Consider the following 14,430-nt stretch of genomic DNA (forward strand, 5'->3'; position numbering starts at 1 on the left):
CTGGATGTCAAACTGTATGTAGCTAATGGGAGGATAGAAAGTACCCTATTCAGAAAATCGACCGCTGGCAATGTCACACTCCATGCCTCCAGTGCCCATCCTAGGCATCTGATTGCAAGCATCCCCTATGGGGAATTGCTACGCCTAAAACGGATATGCAGCACGGATACTGAATTCAACATCTGTGCTGCAGAATCCATGCGTCGCATGCGAGCTAGAGGCTATTCAGAAAAGATCTTAACATCAGCTCTAAATAAAACATCTTCCAGATCTAGAGCGAGCTTACTTCCAGCTGCTACAGCGGAGGAGCCTGTCCCGGAAATTCCACCTGATCCTCCAGCTAATCCCGGGACAATTGACAAGGCCCAATGTCCCAGATTAATCACAGCCTATAGTGAGAACGAACGCAAAATCAGATCCATCATCAATAAAAACTGGGGAATAGTACTCACTGACCCCGTTTTGAGGATGAGTCTGCTATCCAGCCCCACCATAACATTCAGTAGAGCAAGAAACATGGGAGCTGTGTTAGATCCTACCAGCCCTGAAATAAGAACTAAACCCAATTGGTTAAAACCCAAAGATGGTTTCTATAAATGCTCATCTTGTCGGGCGTGCAAGTTCGGGGTGAACACAACAGAATACTGCACTCCATTCAGTCCCACACCACACAAGATAATGGGAAACTATAACTGTAAAACAGAATTTGCAGTATACGTTCTCTCCTGTACCTGTGGGCTCAATTACATCGGAAGCACAAAGTTACAGGTACATGAGAGAATCCTCCAACATCTTCGTGCCATTTTGCACAGTGATCCCAATTACCCAGTGGCGCGCCACTTTAAACAAGTTCATGGTAACAATTTATCTTGTTTAACATATTATATGGTATCTGCTGTACCTAAACTTCGCAGAGGAGGGAATAGAGAGGCTTTGCTTAGAAAATTAGAGACTAAATGTATCCTTAACTTCGATAGCAAATGCCCAAACGGTCTGAATAACACCGAAGACATGTACACGTGCTTGTAAATAGGTATTCTGTGTGTAACCCGGAGCAGTGTATTTAGATATCGTACAGATTCGTTTGATTCTGTTTTCTGGTCTAATTCTAGATATTGTATATATATTTTTTTTGAGTGTGTTGGTATTGGTAAATTCCGTGGTCAAGATAAGAATGTTCAGTGATCCGGGACAAACCTTTTATCATGGTGATTAGTAGTGGGTTTCACTTATTTATACTTCGGCAGAGATATTGCAATATAGGTAGGACATGTTGTACTGTTGTGACTGCATACTTTAAGAAAAAGTTAAACTTAGATTGTGTTCTGAGTTTAAAGGGGAACTCTTAAAAATAAGCGGGTGCCACCCCTCAACATATTTCACTCGGTGTTACTTAGTGTTATATCTCAGCCGGAGCTGGGTTGCAAAATGCATTTTTTCATGTAACCCTTTTTTTCATCACTTACACTTAATTAATTTACACAGTATATATTTGTAGAATAATTGTTATGATTAGCTCTGCTATGCACTTTATCTTTTTTGCACATTCCTTCCAAACTAAAATCACAGGTCTGTTAGTGATTACATGCATTTATGCAGCTATAATGAATTTTTGGTACTTTTTATAATGGTATTTGGATTTATCCAGGAATTTTTAGAATGCCAAAAGCAGTTCTTTCTTTGGAATATGACTGTAATTTCAAAGTGTATTTTCTTTGTTAACATCTGCCGATAATATTATAATTTTCCGTTGCAATGGGAAATGCGGAAGGTGTTTGATGCTAATATGAAATTTTTGGCACTAATGAGTATTTATATGATATCGATTGTATTCGAATCATGCAGTCTGTTTTCCATGTTTTTCATTAACTTTTGGAACATGTGACCTTGGTGGGAAGGGCATATCACTTAAAATGGCGAAAATCATTCACAGCCTTTATGTGAACAAGGGCGCCAAAGCCCGAAACGCGTCATCTGTTTGACTGCTGCTAGGCTGTAAATAAACATCTTGCCTGAGAAAAGAAGTGGTTCGTTTCTCTTTCTTCGCCGCCGTTTCAGTGGAAGTGGAAGGAGTGCTCTCTTTGCGATATATATATATATATATATATATATATATATATATATATATATATATATATATATATATATATATATATATATATATATATATTACCTACTGGCGGTCGCCAGTAGGTATATATAGTTAGGATTTTTTCCCTATGGGATTTCTGAAAATTCTATGCCTAATAACTTTTGCGTTTGTGGACGGAATTGGCTGAAATTTTCAGGAAAATGGCACATTTTGTTTCTGAGCAGCCCCTGAAAATTTGGTGGGGTTTCGTCAAGGGGGGGCTGAGAAAAAAGGGGGGTCCCAAAACGCATTTTTTGCATTGAGTTTTCCATAGGGCGGTTGGACTCACTTTTAGCCCGAACGGCTGAATGGATTTTCACGAAACTTGGCAAAATTGTAGGGACTGTTAGCCCGATGTGCCTTTGCTAGGTCTCAATATATGTGCTTCAGTGGATTTTGAGAAATTAACGTTTAAATCAAGATATATATCTGTAACAGCGCTCCGGGCAGCGATCCGGTTAGCGAACCTTTCGCGTATCGGAACTTTGCGATGCGAAGCTGATTGGCCCTCCGGTGTCTGTCAACATTCTAAACAGTCCGGAGCGGCCGCCATCTTGTCTCTCGGTAGGATCGAGAGACAAGAGGAGGCCAAAACAAAGGGGGAAATTACCATAAGGGGGCATAGTAGATCCTCGTTGACCCCCTAGGTTTTATGTGGAGGTTTTAAAAGGGCCTAGGAGGGTCCAAAAAAAAAAAAAAAATTTTTTTTTTGCGTGGTAAGCGCCAAGTTCGCGAACCGGAAAGCGTTCTGGGCAGCGAACTTTATGGATAAAAGAATGAAAGACTTTTCTAATACTGTATGTTAATTATTTGTTGGTTTTGTTGATTATTTTTTAATTTTTTTATTTTTTAAGCAATTTTTTATTGTTGTGATTGTGTTTCAAAATTTAATAACATTTCTAACATTTAACTAGTTTATGAATTACATATAAAAATGATTAAAGACTCAAACAATTTTGAAATGTGGTAAATTTGACACCAAACCATTTGTTCCCATTCAGCCAGTGATGGTGTCCCGTTTAGCGAATTTTGCATAATACATAGCGAATTTGCACAAGAAATAAGAAAATTTATAAAATTAATAATATATTTTTGTACATGATTTTAATGTGCTATATACAAAATTGTTGGTTACAGATTTTAATCAATATATTTATTGGGAATGAATCACGATGAATTACGTGGAACATCAAATTGAACAGACAAGCCGAGAGGGCATTCTCTTTTAAAATCTGTTTTGTTTGTTATTATATATTGTTTTCAATATGGTGAACTACCATTTAAGTGTGGTTGAGGTGTCAAATGCACAATCATACTGTCAAACGTAAGCGCTACTGAACCAGGCTGAAGTATGTTTTTTATTTCCACAGGCTGTGGGGTCAGCTGACTGTGTATTGGCACTTTAAAGATGATGGGGGTGTAACCGACCATGTCATGTGATCAAGGGGCTGAGGTCCCGAAACGCGTCATGGCGGCGTGTTCCGTGCACTAAGGATGAAATAAACCAACTTGCAAAACATCCACTTGGGTCCGGTTTCGTTATTTCCTTTGGAGTCTGACTTGGGGGATTTGGCGAAGTTCGTGGCACGTTATTACACCAACAGCTTCTGGGTGTATAACCGGACCCCTTCAGTGAACAGGGCGCAAGCGGAAGGAAGCAGCGTTTGCGGGTTTCTTTCCTGCAAGATTCAGTGGCTCTGGTAAGAGCAATCGCTACAGCCCCCGACGAGCGGAATTCTCCAAGGGCAGCCGCTGCATTGAAAGGCGAGGCAGTTCCCACGGATGTGGTAGAACCGGCGCCACGGTGAAGCAGCATGGTGTGGAGACCGCAAGCAATTCACTATCGGGACTGAAGGAGGAAGCAGCATAGCGTGACGGGTTACTTGAAACCCGGGTGCGCAGAGCTGAGTGCAACTAATTTTCTATTAATAATCCTTAAAGAATATCCGTGCACGGACCATGGCCGCCGCCGATGTGGTCAGATCCCGTGAGGAGGCAGCTGTTGAAATGTTTGACGATACTCCCGTCACGAGCATTAACCCTATGGCGCAAGCAGCGCAATCGAATGTGGGAAATAATGCCATGAAAGAACTTTTTAGAAAACTAGAGAAAGCCATGCGGACGGAACAGGCGAAATGGTGGGAGAGGAAGTCACTGTCCCGCTATTTGGAAGTTGGACGCGTTCCCCGGGGCTTAAGGATCATGCTGGCCCCCAGCTTTGAAAACCCGGACCCAGAGATGTTAAGTGAGTGGGCGAGGTGTAACCTGGACTCTTCGAGCAGACTACTCAGAATATTAGTCAAATATGCGGAGAGTGACGGAGCGAAACTGGGGGTAGTGATAAATGATTTAAATGAGGAAATTAAGAAGCTCAATGATGTGGAACAGGAAAAACGTTTGCGCGATGCAATGAAACAACGACTCACCAAGGAGGAGGAGGTAATCAAAAAAAGAAAGACCTTCAAATTTCAGAGGGACAAACTAGATTACCAGAACGGTCGTATTTTCACCTTCGCAAAAAAGTACGATCTTCTAAAGGGGACGACCGGACCTCGCTCCAAGGGTACAGGGCAAACAAGCAACAGGGGCCCCAGCCCCTCTACCTCGGAGTCAAACCTGAGTTCAATCCCAGGAAGTGAGTCAGAAAATGATCAACGCAATAATGAGGAAGCGGAGGGTTTTACCAAGCGGTCGCTGGGAGAGGAAGTGGAGTGCCTATGCAGCGACCGCAAGCAGACCCTAAGATCTCACACCGCTGGCAAGAAATCAGGTGGAAACGCAACCTCAAGCGCAAATGGCGGAGGAGGAGCCGGGCAACAAACCGGCGCAACGAAACCACCAGTGAGGGGCCGGGGACGAAAACGATGGAACCGCTAGTGAACAATCAAGTAAGCGACCAACTATCTGTGATTAACCTCTCAGATGTTCATTTAACTGTTAAAGAGACTAAAACATTATCATTAGGCTTGACTTATTGTCCCCCTTGTACATTCAATTATGCGCAAACTAGAATGGACTTTTTTAAATATATACGCAAACTGAAATTAAGAAAGCTATTCTTGCAGAACAAATTGAAAATGCGCATACCAACTCAGGATAATAATAGAACTGAGCTTGATCCGGGTCCATGCCTGGCGGGAGAGGTTGATTTATATATGGACCTGGTTGATTTGAACAGGGAAGGGGGAACTTCATTGGATGTGGACATGGAGGAACATATAAGAACAGATGCCCCGGGGGCTACGAGCTTTAGACCCAAATCAACATTCAACCCCATATCGGTCTATGACAACATAGAAGTATTCAATAATCTGGTTATATCTGATCTCAAAGAGTTGCACCAGGCCTCCAGAACTAAAGACACTAGATCTAACAATAGGTGCAATAATGCCTATGGGAGTCTAATGAAGAAACTGCAGGGGGAGAATACGGTGATTGTAAAACAATCAGATAAGGGGGGCAACATTGTCCTGTGGCCAAAACAATTGTACATGGAGGAGGCTTTACTGCAGTTGAATGACAGGAATTGTTACTGCAGGAGCGATTGGCGTACAGCTAGACAGGCGTGGGATGCTTTCAATACCAGGTTATATGTGTGGAAGGGCATGGGATTACTCAGTGGGGATGAACAAAAATTCCTTAAATCCAATTATCCTGTGATCCCGGTGTTTTATATGATCCCGAAAGTCCACAAAAATCTGACCAAGCCCCCAGGGAGGCCTATAATTTCCGCCAGGCAGGGCCCTTTTGAGAATGCCTCTAAATATATTGATCACTTCCTGCAGGAGCATGTGAGGGCGCTTCCCTCCTATATCAGGGATACGGGTGATTTTTTGGACAAAATCAGGACCATAGAGTGGCAGGAAGATTACCTTTTACTAACACTAGATGTAACTTCCTTATACACCAGTATTAATCATAACGATGGATTAAGGGCAGTAAAACACTATCTGGAGCGTAGACCTGCCTGTATGACACAGCACAACAGCATGATAAGTGAGATGATTGAGATCTGCCTCAAAAGCAACTTCTTCTTGTTTCAAAAACAGGTTTTCCAACAACTAAGGGGAGTTGCGATGGGGGCCTGCTTCTCCCCTAGCTATGCCTGTCTGCATATGGGGCATTGGGAGGAGCAGGTCCTAGCAAGAACATATGAGGGTACCATGGCAAATAACATCGTAGCCTGGTACAGATTTATTGATGACCTTTTCATTATTTGGAAGGGGTCAGAAGAGGAGGTTAACAAGTTCATAACCAACATTAATGAGAATGATCTTAATCTACATTTCACTGGTCAAGCCAGCAGAACACAGGTCACCTTCTTAGATGTGGAAGTGAGCATTGGCGAGGGAAGGATATTGACTGACCTGCATCGCAAGGCAACAGCTGGAAATACGGTGTTGCACGCCACCAGCCACCACCCGGCGCACCTGATTCGAAGCATTCCCTATGGGGAGATGCTGAGGATCAGGAGGATCTGTAGCACAAAGGAGAGTTGTGAACAGGCACAAAAAGCAAGCGGGAGTAGATTTATTGAAAGAGGCTACTCACGAGAAATGGTGGAGGGTGCCATGAAACGTGCCAATTTAACATCAGGGCACAGTCCAATAACAGATGTTGGGCCTATACGGACCGCAGGAAAGGAGTCAGGTCAACCTAGACTTATAACAGCATACAGCAGACAGCACAAAGAAATATTCAACATCATTCGCAGAAATTGGCAGGTGGTCAAGGGAGACCCGGTCATTGGTGGGACCCTTGCCGAGAGACCAGCTATTACTTACAGCAGAGCGAGGTCTATGAGCGATATGATAGTTAAGAGTAGCCCGGAAGTAGCCGATGACAACTGGCTGGGTAAAAGTAGGGGCTTCCTAAAGTGTGCAGTCTGCAAGGCATGCAGGATAGGAAAGAACAGGACCACCTATATGACAGCTTTCAATAAAGAGGTGGTCTCGATTAAAAAGAAAATTACCTGCAAATCTGACTTCGTGGTCTATGTATTGGAATGTGCTTGTGGCCTGCGCTACGTGGGCAGCACCAAGCTGCAGGTGCACAGGCGCATTCTTCAGCACCTTAGAGCAGTGACCAACAAGGACGAGGCATACCCTGTCGCCAGACATGTAAATATGTGCCATGGGGGGGACATAGGATGCTTGCAGTATTATGCGATTGACATGGTCCCGCCACTTCGTAGAGGTGGCGATAGGGAGGCCCGTTTGAGAGTTCTGGAAACACGATATATTCTAGAACTCAATTCCAAGGCCCCCAATGGTCTAAATCAAACGGAAGACTTACACTCTTGTCTTTATTAGGGATCTAATATTTAGACCAGTTGGATCAAAATTTATCATTAACTGCAGAGTAATTGAGGGGCAATATGTATCATAGTCAAACATGTAAACAGTCTACCTTCTGTTTTTAACTTCAATTTATGGTGAAGGGAGCGAAAACAATTTTTATCACTTGGTTAGAGAGCCATTTTTATGATGTATCATAATTATGTTTCCGATATTCTTTTTAAAGTGCACAAGCTTTTGTACCCTTGATACAGCAGTGTGGAAGCAGTGGTCATGTGTAGCGGTTAAATGCCCACTTGGGCACAATTTTGAAATGTGGTAAATTTGACACCAAACCATTTGTTCCCATTCAGCCAGTGATGGTGTCCCGTTTAGCGAATTTTGCATAATACATAGCGAATTTGCACAAGAAATAAGAAAATTTATAAAATTAATAATATATTTTTGTACATGATTTTAATGTGCTATATACAAAATTGTTGGTTACAGATTTTAATCAATATATTTATTGGGAATGAATCACGATGAATTACGTGGAACATCAAATTGAACAGACAAGCCGAGAGGGCATTCTCTTTTAAAATCTGTTTTGTTTGTTATTATATATTGTTTTCAATATGGTGAACTACCATTTAAGTGTGGTTGAGGTGTCAAATGCACAATCATACTGTCAAACGTAAGCGCTACTGAACCAGGCTGAAGTATGTTTTTTATTTCCACAGGCTGTGGGGTCAGCTGACTGTGTATTGGCACTTTAAAGATGATGGGGGTGTAACCGACCATGTCATGTGATCAAGGGGCTGAGGTCCCGAAACGCGTCATGGCGGCGTGTTCCGTGCACTAAGGATGAAATAAACCAACTTGCAAAACATCCACTTGGGTCCGGTTTCGTTATTTCCTTTGGAGTCTGACTTGGGGGATTTGGCGAAGTTCGTGGCATATATATATATATATATATATATATATATATATATATATATATATATATATATATATATATATATATATATATTACCTACTGGCGGTCGCCAGTAGGTATATATAGTTAGGATTTTTTCCCTATGGGATTTCTGAAAATTCTATGCCTAATAACTTTTGCGTTTGTGGACGGAATTGGCTGAAATTTTCAGGAAAATGGCACATTTTGTTTCTGAGCAGCCCCTGAAAATTTGGTGGGGTTTCGTCAAGGGGGGGCTGAGAAAAAAGGGGGGTCCCAAAACGCATTTTTTGCATTGAGTTTTCCATAGGGCGGTTGGACTCACTTTTAGCCCGAACGGCTGAATGGATTTTCACGAAACTTGGCAAAATTGTAGGGACTGTTAGCCCGATGTGCCTTTGCTAGGTCTCAATATATGTGCTTCAGTGGATTTTGAGAAATTAACGTTTAAATCAAGATATATATCTGTAACAGCGCTCCGGGCAGCGATCCGGTTAGCGAACCTTTCGCGTATCGGAACTTTGCGATGCGAAGCTGATTGGCCCTCCGGTGTCTGTCAACATTCTAAACAGTCCGGAGCGGCCGCCATCTTGTCTCTCGGTAGGATCGAGAGACAAGAGGAGGCCAAAACAAAGGGGGAAATTACCATAAGGGGGCATAGTAGATCCTCGTTGACCCCCTAGGTTTTATGTGGAGGTTTTAAAAGGGCCTAGGAGGGTCCAAAAAAAAAAAAAAAATTTTTTTTTTGCGTGGTAAGCGCCAAGTTCGCGAACCGGAAAGCGTTCTGGGCAGCGAACTTTATGGATAAAAGAATGAAAGACTTTTCTAATACTGTATGTTAATTATTTGTTGGTTTTGTTGATTATTTTTTAATTTTTTTATTTTTTAAGCAATTTTTTATTGTTGTGATTGTGTTTCAAAATTTAATAACATTTCTAACATTTAACTAGTTTATGAATTACATATAAAAATGATTAAAGACTCAAACAATTTTTTAATATTACATACAATTTTATTTTTCGGATTGTTTTTCGAAATTTAATACAACGTCTAGCATTTCACTGTCTGATATGTGTTCTTGTTCAGTGAACATAAGTTCAAACATTTGACCGTCATCATAATGAAGTAAATGATCCACTGATTCTACACATTGAACTAATTCATGGTCCCGTGATTCATCCATGAAATCTGAGTCATCATTGTCCGCAATAACTTTTTCTGTGTTGGTCTCCAGAACAATTTCGAAGGAAACATTCTGCTCACCTTCCATTTTATTGCTGTAATTTGCATAAAAAATAAATATATCAGTAGAGATAGGGCACTGTTGGGTTTAAGTTCAGACAGGCACTTGTGAGTTTATAACAGAGAAGTAATCTATGGGCACTGTATGGTTTCAGGCGTGAAGTAGTACTATTAAAAAGTGCCTGTGAAGAAGCCTAAGTAAATTCATAATTATACCACAGAAACCTAAATCAGTCCATAATTATAATAAAGAAGCCTTTCTCAATGTCTAACTCTTACAGAGGGATAGTATATAACTATCTGAAAAAGTTTACCATATTTACTTATAGTGCACAATATACTTCAGTTTTAAAAATAACAACTTACCTTTAGAAACAAGTTGATGTTATTAGTGATATTCTAAATGATATATACAACAACAAGTAGTAGTCAAAATGGCTGTGTTTCCTTCTCTCCCTTTATATATATACAGGTATATAACCAATCAAATGTCAGGTAATAAAAGTAGAAAAGGAAAGTAACATTTTCATTGGTTGTCAATTCCAACAATTCAGATGTGTTTTGTGAAGTAATTTACCTCACGGTATTTGGAGAGGTCTACAGGCTAAATGGCTAAATGGAATTTCAATGAAATTTGTGAGAATGGAAGGGATTGTTATGTAGTATGAGCTAATCTATATTTGGTGAGAGTGTCTCTAGTCGTTTTTCTGTAAATTACTTTCCCGCCTTTTTTTAGGACCGCTTTCCGGGAAGCGGCCCGGTTAGCGAACCTTAAGCGTCACGGGAGTCCACCATTTTGTGTTTCGGTCGCATTAAGATACAAGATGGAGGGCAAATAATGTTTAGAATGGGTAGAAGGGGTCATGGTAGACTTATCTTGACCCCCTAGGTTTTCTGAGCGTGGCTGAGGAGGCTTATATGTGCGGAAAAAAAAAACTTTTTTTTAAAAAATTCCGCGAGGTTAGCTTTCGGTTAGCGAACCGGGTAGCGCTCCGGGGAGCGAATTTTGTGGAAAATTAGTGAAAAAAGTTAGAGAAAAATCAAAGTCAAAGTTGTTGAAAAACTGTTTGTTTTTGAACCTTTTCCCTTGTCTTTTCTAATTTTTAAATACATGTTTTAATATTTTTGGAAATGTTTGTTCTTTGTTTTACAGATTGAAAGTATGAAAAAATATTTAAAAAAGGTAACAAGAATTATAAGGTAAATGTTTTCTACTCTTTTTACCCGCAATGCACTGCTGATGATGTCATTGACAGTATCTCTCATTTACTCTCTATAGCTGTCTTTCTTTTTACATTATTCTCTGTTTACTTCCCTTATACTAACTCTTCTTTTTTTTAAAAAAATATTTTTTTAGTTCGCTTAAAGTTCGCGAACCGGTCAGCGAACTTGAAGCGAACCAAAAGAAATAGAGCTTGCCAGAGTGATAAACATTCTAGCAATTTTGTTTGAAAGGGGAGGTAGTTCTGAAAAGAACTGTTTTTTTTTGTTTTTGTTGTTTTATTTATTTATTTTTTTTTTTGAACATTTTTTGATTTTTTTGTATTTTTAGAACTGTTTTATGTTTTTTTTGTGTTTTTTATGGAGGGGAGACAACAAAAAACAGGCATTGAAAACGGCTCAACTGGAGCAAAAAAAAAAATTACTTCTTGGGTGCATTAGGGCATTTATGATTTTCGAACGCCATGTTCATCAGGTTGACGCTCATGTTGCCATACGACAGCATACCACCACAGTATATACAAGTTAACTTCATATGCTGGAAGTTGGGTTGAATGTTTGGCACAGTTTCTTGTGCCTCTCTTCCCGTCAAAGACATTGTGGAGGTAGATCTGGCCACAGGAGTTGTCGTGGGATTGTCTTGAAGATCCCTTAACTCAGCCCGGCTGTAGTTTAAGGGATGCCACCTGCTCATGTGTCGATGCATCGTATAGTTGCCCATACTGTATTTCTTATCTGTGCCTCTCGACAATCTGTAATCACAGATGAGGCAGGTGGCATATTTAGCATTCACCTTCTTTGATCCAGGAGGGATGGAGAAAAACTGCCAGATGAAACTTGTTTTTCGCTTTGAAACCCGGGGCAACTCTTGGACAAATTGTTGTTCCTCTCTGTCCTCTTCTTCTTCTTCCTCCTCTTCCTCCTCTCTGTTAGTGATAAATTGACTAGGTGGTCCTCTCTTCTTATGAGGAGGTGGAGGTGGTGGTGGGGTTCCACCAGCTGCAGCAAGTACAGAAGCCATTGTTCAATTCTAGCTAAATGGTCTTTCTCTCACCAAGATGAAAGTCAGAGTGAGGAAATAAGGAGGGGTTTACATGATTTGGGGAAAGCAAAAGTTCTGAACCAATGAAAAGTGTTATTTTTAGGTCACATGACCTAGTCATACATCATTTGGAAACCAAAAGTGAAATGAACCAATGAAAAGTTTGATAAACAAGTCACATGACCTGTTCCGCTTACGTTACGCGGCGCGCGCCGCGTCCCAGATCGCTTCCGGTTCGCGGTCCGGAGCACTTCCGGGAGCGCTAACGCGGCGCGTCATTAGACGCATTACGCGATAACGTGATACGTCGCGCTTCCGCGACGCGTCACAGTTCCGCTAACGTAACGTTGACCGGTTCGCGGACTAGATCGCGGCATCAAGATGAGCTAACGGAAAGCTTCCCGGTTCGCGAACTAGAAGCGAAGAAAAAAAATATTAAAAAAAAAATTATCAATAAACATCTAAATATATTTTGGGATTTAAAGAAGAATACATTTTACAGCTACAGATGTTAGCTTTTAAAAAACCAATGAAATTCACAGAAAAAACCATAGGTTATAGACCATATATAGTTAGAAATTTGCATTTAAAAAACCATTGAAATTCAATGAAAAAACCATAGGTTATAGACCATATATAGTTAGGGATTTGCATTTACAAAACCTTATTTTACTCGCATAAAACCATTGAAATTCCATATATAGTTAGTTGCGCTAACTATATATCGCGCACCCGCAATCCACTGCTGATGATGTCACATATTACATCATTCATGACATGGTCAGTGACATCACTGATGACATCACTGATGACAACATCCAGTGACTGTATGTTTCTGTGAAGTTAAAATATGTCTTACATATTGAAGAATGAGTGGATGTATAAGTGTCTGGATGAAGGATTTAGTAGGTGCATGACTGACTGTATGAGTGAGTGATTAAATGTGTCTCACTGAGTGCATGGGTTAGTGACTAAACTGTCTTAATTTGTGCATCATTATGTCTGTTGTTCTGTAAACTGCTGCATGTGTTGATCAGTAGCTATATGAGTAACTATATGGATTATTGATTGGTTGCCCAAGTATTTGTATGGGAGACTGAGTGTGTGTGTGGGTGGCTGGGAGGTGTATGACTCTGTGCATAGATGTGTGAGCAGTTGATACACTAGATGTATGGGTTCAAAAGTGCATGTGGAAACAGCTGTATGGGCGGTTGACTGTGTGCATGAGTGTATTGGTGAGTGAATGGATATCTCAGTGCTACATGTCAAAGTAAGTACATATTTAAAACACAGTACATGTGAGAGTTGACATATATAAATAACTGTGCATAAGAGCCAGTGAATGTGTGAGTGGCTGTATTGATCATTGTGAACTTGTATCAGGGATTGTATAAGAGAGTAAATATGTGTTAGTATATGTTTGAATAAGTAAGGTGTGTATAACTGTATAGTTGAGGAATTGGAGGTGTGATTGATTCTTTGCATGACTGTCTAGGTGTATGAGTAACTCCATGGATGAGTGACAATCTGTGAGTGTCTGTTTTCACTGAGTGTATCTAAGGTTATATCAGAGTCTGTAGAGGTTCATCGTATTAACACATGAATGATGTCATCTGTGATGTTGTCAGGGATGTCATTTGAGTTGTCATCAGTGATGTCATCAGTGATGTCACTGACCATGTCATGAATGATGTAATATGTGACATCATCAGCAGTGGATTGCGGGTGCGCGATATATAGTTAGCGCAACTAACTATATATGGAATTTCAATGGTTTTATGCGAGTAAAATAAGGTTTTGTAAATGCAAATCCCTAACTATATATGGTCTATAACCTATGGTTTTTTCATTGAATATATATATATATATATATATATATATATATATATATATATATATATATATATATGCGGTATGTGTCGTCCTTAGCTTGTTAAAGCTCAGCTACTTGCAGCTCAAGGAAGATGCGAGACCCGATTTCTTAGGTGTTGTTATTTATTTATTTTGAACCCAAACACCAGTTTGCCACTATATATATATATATACACATATGGATCCATAGGTATAAGATACAATCTGGATGGAATGCATGTGTCAAAAGAGGGGTAGCAGAGGGGTTATTTGCAGGAAAAGGATGAAAATCATAGGGTTGCAATTGAAAGGTCCTCTCAGAAAGTCCAGCACTTTAGAGGTTATGTGTAAGGAAGACTCTCCACATGATCCTCAGCAATGAACTATTCATGTGATCTTGGTGCATGCACTGCAGATGCCTCCACCAATGATCAGCTCCTCTCTGTTCCCTCTCTCTCCTCATTACATGGTTAACACCCCACCCATGACATTGATAGTATTTAAACCTCCTACTATCATCACTACTTATCATCCCAGTTTTCCAAATAATGAAACAACAAAATGAAACAAGGATGAATGTCAGAATTATTCAGCACATAAAAAAATGGATATTCCATTCAGATGTATAAGTTCCTTATTCACATATGTAACCATTCAACTTTGTAGGTTTCCTCAGAACCCTAACAACCCTGCTGGTTCCACACTCAGC

The 14,430-nt window shown here is 40.3% G+C and overlaps 1 protein-coding gene across 1 annotated transcript; it reads left to right on the forward strand.

Annotated features, from left to right (window-relative positions):
- Positions 1–4,090: 4,090 nt before the first annotated feature.
- On the forward strand, positions 4,091–8,258 carry LOC147684998 (uncharacterized). The gene is made up of 2 exons (XM_086942411.1): positions 4,091–5,019; positions 8,151–8,258. The coding sequence occupies exon 1, from the start codon at positions 4,091–4,093 to the stop codon at positions 5,006–5,008; it is 918 nt and encodes a 305-aa protein (XP_086798537.1). The 3' UTR covers positions 5,009–5,019; positions 8,151–8,258.
- The last annotated feature ends 6,172 nt before the right edge of the window (positions 8,259–14,430 follow it).

This window comes from Lissotriton vulgaris, chromosome 10 (assembly GCF_964263255.1).
Source record: "Lissotriton vulgaris chromosome 10, aLisVul1.2, whole genome shotgun sequence".
Classification (NCBI taxonomy): Eukaryota; Metazoa; Chordata; class Amphibia; order Caudata; family Salamandridae; genus Lissotriton; species Lissotriton vulgaris.